The 4,405-nt window shown below is 34.6% G+C and overlaps 1 protein-coding gene across 3 annotated transcripts in view; it reads left to right on the forward strand.

The window, feature by feature from the left end:
* The window catches only part of LOC106870788 (homer protein homolog 2), a 127,812-nt gene that overhangs the window by 96,392 nt on the left and 27,015 nt on the right, over positions 1–4,405 (forward strand). For all 3 annotated transcript variants that reach the window (XM_014916989.2, XM_014916988.2, XM_014916990.2), the window contains exon 2: positions 3,256–3,415. In XM_014916989.2, the coding sequence (XP_014772475.1) occupies positions 3,256–3,415 (160 nt within the window). The remainder of the gene's footprint in view (positions 1–3,255; positions 3,416–4,405) is intronic.

Below are 4,405 nucleotides of genomic sequence, written 5' to 3' on the forward strand. Positions count from 1 at the left end.
TATATATATATATATATATATATATATATATATATATATAAACACACGTTTGCTCATGTATGTATATGTATTTCACATTAGCATTTATCATAATCGCTATCAATTTCTAATTAGTTGTTGACCTTTTTCCCTCAATAAGTACCTCAGACAAATTAATATTTAACCTTGGGAAGTTCATTTGTGTCGGTTCATCTTATATATGTATGCGTGTTTATATATAAACAATTAAAGTACATTTTCATAGTTTATGGAACATTTAAAAAAATTTATCGCAATTGTGTTTATGTATGTGCTCCTAAGTATAATGTATACCTAAGATTAATATATGTGTGTATTATATTGTGTTTATACCTAAGATTAAAGTGTATATGTGTGTTTGTTGTTTTTGTTCAGTTTGTGATATAAAACATAAAAGTGCTAAATGCAGCAAAATCCTGGTGTTAAATAGACTGTCTCGTGGTATTCATTCTGACACTCTGCGGATGCTCTGGCTTCAGATTTGTCAAGGTCGACTTTGCCATTCATCCTTCCAAGTTCAGTACAGTCTTGAGGTTGATTGTTCCTCCATTTCTCTCTCTCTCTCTCTCTCTAACTCTCTCAGTCTCTCTCTCTCTCTCTCTCAAAGGAATGGGACCTGCTTGGTTTTACAATATTCAAAGCGTGACAGTGTCACTACACCTCAAACAGGTGTTGAATATTCATAGCAGGAATATATATAAATATATATGCATGATACACACATGTCATTATATTACACATGTGCGAGATCATGAGTTCGATCCCTGGCCTGGTTGGTGTGTTGTATTCTTGAGCAAAACTAATTTCATGTTGCTCTGCAGGTGGGAGAGTGTTAGAATTATTAGTATGTTGGCAGAAATGCTTTACAGCATATCTTCCAGCTCTCTACATTCTGAGTTCAAATCCCACCCGAAAGCCTCTCCAGTATTCACCCCAAGTTAAGTTTAGTCATGGTAGCTGAAGTGCCAGGAATCTATTTAAAAGCAATAGGGGAAGATATAGGCCCTCCTTGATCATATGAGGAGTGCTAGACAGGGCCTGCCTGAGGGCAGACCACTATTTGACGAGATTACATAATGTATATCATCATTTAACGTCCATTGTCAATGCTGGCATGGGTTGGACAGTTTGATTGGGCTGGCACATTGGAATGCTGCACCAGGCTCCAGTCTGATTTGGCATGGCTTTCTACGGCTGGATGCCCTTCCTAATACCAACCACTCCGAGAGTGTAATGGGTGCTTTCACATGACACTCGCTCAGGTACCATTTGCATAAGCATTACGTATGTATATATATATATATATATATATATATATATATGTATGTATGTATGTATGTACATATGTGTCTACATATGATGTATACATCTCTGCGTATGTATATGTGAAGAACATACTAATTAATTACCACATAGGAAACGAAATGTCAATACCAAATACATTATCGTTAGTATGTGTTAGTGTTAGTACATCTTAATTTATATATAAAACTAGAGTGGGAGGGAACAGTGTAAATTTATTTTTCATTTTTATACTTTTATTTTATTTTTTTTTTGTATCTATTTTATTTGTACTTATTGTTGAAAAGGTCATCTCACTCCAAACTTAATTATTTATGCTTCACTGCTTAAAATGTTACCTCAATTATGAAGCAATCAAACGTGACCCATGTTATAGCATTTGAAGTATTGCCAAATTTGGATGGGAAGATGGGTTTATACAACATTGCCATAGACGTTTAGATTTTGAAACTATACTTGACAAATAGAAATTAAGAATTCTTCTTGCCCCCAGTTTTTTCTTTCTTTATGACCAAACTATATCTTGAAAGAAATCTTCAGTATCATTTACTTGTTTCAGTCATTAGACTGCGGCCATGCTGGGGCACCACCTTCAAGAATGTGAGTTGAATGAATCAATCCAGTACTTGTTTTCTTAAACCTGCTATTTATTCTGTTAGTCTCTTTTGCTGAAGTTACAGAGATGTAAGCACACACACACACACACACACACAATGGGCTTCTTTCAGTTTCTACCAGATCCACTCGCAAGGCTTCAGTCACCCCAAGGCTATAGTGGGGGTGGGGAGGTGTCTTTTGTCACAGTATTTGCTGAGAAAACAAAAAGACGGGTGCTCATGAAACAACCGTTTGCAATATTTGTTCTGTGTGTAGATATAGACACTTCATTGTCACTCTTGATATCAGCAATACTGTGAACCAACGATTGGTTCTTTGGAAATCTCCAGTCAGCAATACTATTGTTCGAGTATCACAGTATAAAATTTCTATAAAAACATAAATAAATGGTACAGCTGTTGAAAATCAGAGACAGTATGACCAGGCATTGGTGCAGTAAATAAACAGAATATTGGACCGAAAACCATTGGTTAACAGATATTATTAATTCTGGTGGGTTGCAGAATAAATAGTCATTGAATAGCAAAGAAGTTTATTGTATAATGTTATATAGAATTAATGTAAATTATATTCTCAGAAATACTACTTTGGACAGAAATGTCTGTATTTGATGTACTATGGACGTTGTGTGTATGTGTGTGTTGTATACGTGCACATGTTTGGGTATAATGTCTTGTGTGTATGTGTCTTTGTGTATTGTTTCTATGAATGTATGTAGATTAGTTTGTATTTACTGCATATTGGACAGGGAAATGAATAATATTTATTGAGTGCTATGACTAGTTCTGTTGAGAGACAATAGATCCGTGAAGAAACAAGAAGTTAAAGAATTCCAGCTGCTGTGATTGATTCTTAGATATTCAGAAGTAGAAATCACTGGGTAACAGATGATAAAATATGGTACTACAAACATCACCAATTGAGATTGCAAGTATTGATAAAACCGTTTCAGTGTTTTGAAAGACTTGTATCAGATTTATTCTATTTCACCCAACATTATTTTGTTCAGATTATTAGATAATCTTCCAAAATTCTCTAACAAATTCAATCAGAAATAGTCTATAATATGGATGGAAAAATTTTTAGATAAGATTTTGTTCTTTTTTGAATCTATTTGAGTTGTTTTATTTGTTTTTAACCAATTTTTTTTTTAAAAGAACATGGAAAAATACTGTAATTTTTTTCACAATTTTCTAAAATTTATAATTCACTATTATAATGTTTTTGTGCTTTTTTTTTTTTTTTTGAATATCTTAAAATTTAATAAATCTATGTAACATGTATATATTGATAATTTAATTTTTTTTTTTGTTTTAGGGAACAGCCACTGTTCAGCTGTAGGGCCCATGTTTTTCACATGGGAGATCAGGAGAGTAAGAAGCACTGGATTCAGATTAGTAAAACGGCTGCAGTAGTTCACTTTTATTATGACAATGCTCGTGCCACGTACCGAATTATAAGTGTTGAAGACTCAAAAGTAAGTTCTTTTGGACCTTTAAATATACCATCTTTCATAATATTGTAAAATTGTTGTCAACATTCTCAGTCCTTGACCTTGTGATGTAGGATACTTTGCTTGTTCTGGATAAACTCTACAGTCATGTCTGTGTTAAAAAGCCACCAGTAACTGAACCTGGCCAAGTTGTATGCAGGGTGATGAAACCTTCTGGTACTCTATCATTCAGTGTCTGTGCATTGCTGATTTGATGGTTTAGGTCAAAAAGCTGTTATTATGTGCAGGGCAGACTCAATTACCAGCTGAGTCTGTTCTCAAGTCCAACCCTGCACCTCCTGACTGGTAGCCATGTTAAAGAAAGTTGAGTAGTGGACATTGTTGAAGGTTTGAGGACAAAGTTTTTCATCTCAGATGAAGCTTTCAGCAACTTCAAGCACCTCTTCGTGATGAAGGTAGACTGGGAGTACTGACTTCAAGTAAATTTTATGAACTCGGGTGAGAGTGGCATGACTATATGAGCCTATTCTAGTTATGTATTGAGAACTGGGAGAAATCATTTGTGTGTTCTAGTGATTTTTATGATTCCAATATTTGTGGCAGACAGACATAAAGTCAAGTTGAATGACTTAACTTGATACTTATTTTTCCATAAATTATTTGGGAAAACCGACAGAAAATTGAGAACGACTTAAATCGAAATGACTTAATCCAAGGTATGCCTGTATTTTAAAACAAGGAGTTACTTTTCAATCACTCTGTATGTATGTATGTATGTAGGTAGGTAGGTATATATATATATATATAATCATCATCATTTAGTGTTTGCTTTCGATGCTGGCATGGGTTAGACAGTTTACCTGGAACTGGTAAGCCAGTGAACTGTGCCAGGTTCCAGTCTGGCTTTGGCTTGGTTTCTATGGCTGGATGCCCTTCCTAATACCACCCACTCCAAGAGTGTAGTGGGTGCTTTTACATATCCCCAGTATCTAAAAGTACCCATGCCATATATAT

The sequence above is a fragment of the Octopus bimaculoides genome, chromosome 15 (genome assembly GCF_001194135.2).
Source record: "Octopus bimaculoides isolate UCB-OBI-ISO-001 chromosome 15, ASM119413v2, whole genome shotgun sequence".
NCBI classification, from domain to species: domain Eukaryota; kingdom Metazoa; phylum Mollusca; class Cephalopoda; order Octopoda; family Octopodidae; genus Octopus; species Octopus bimaculoides.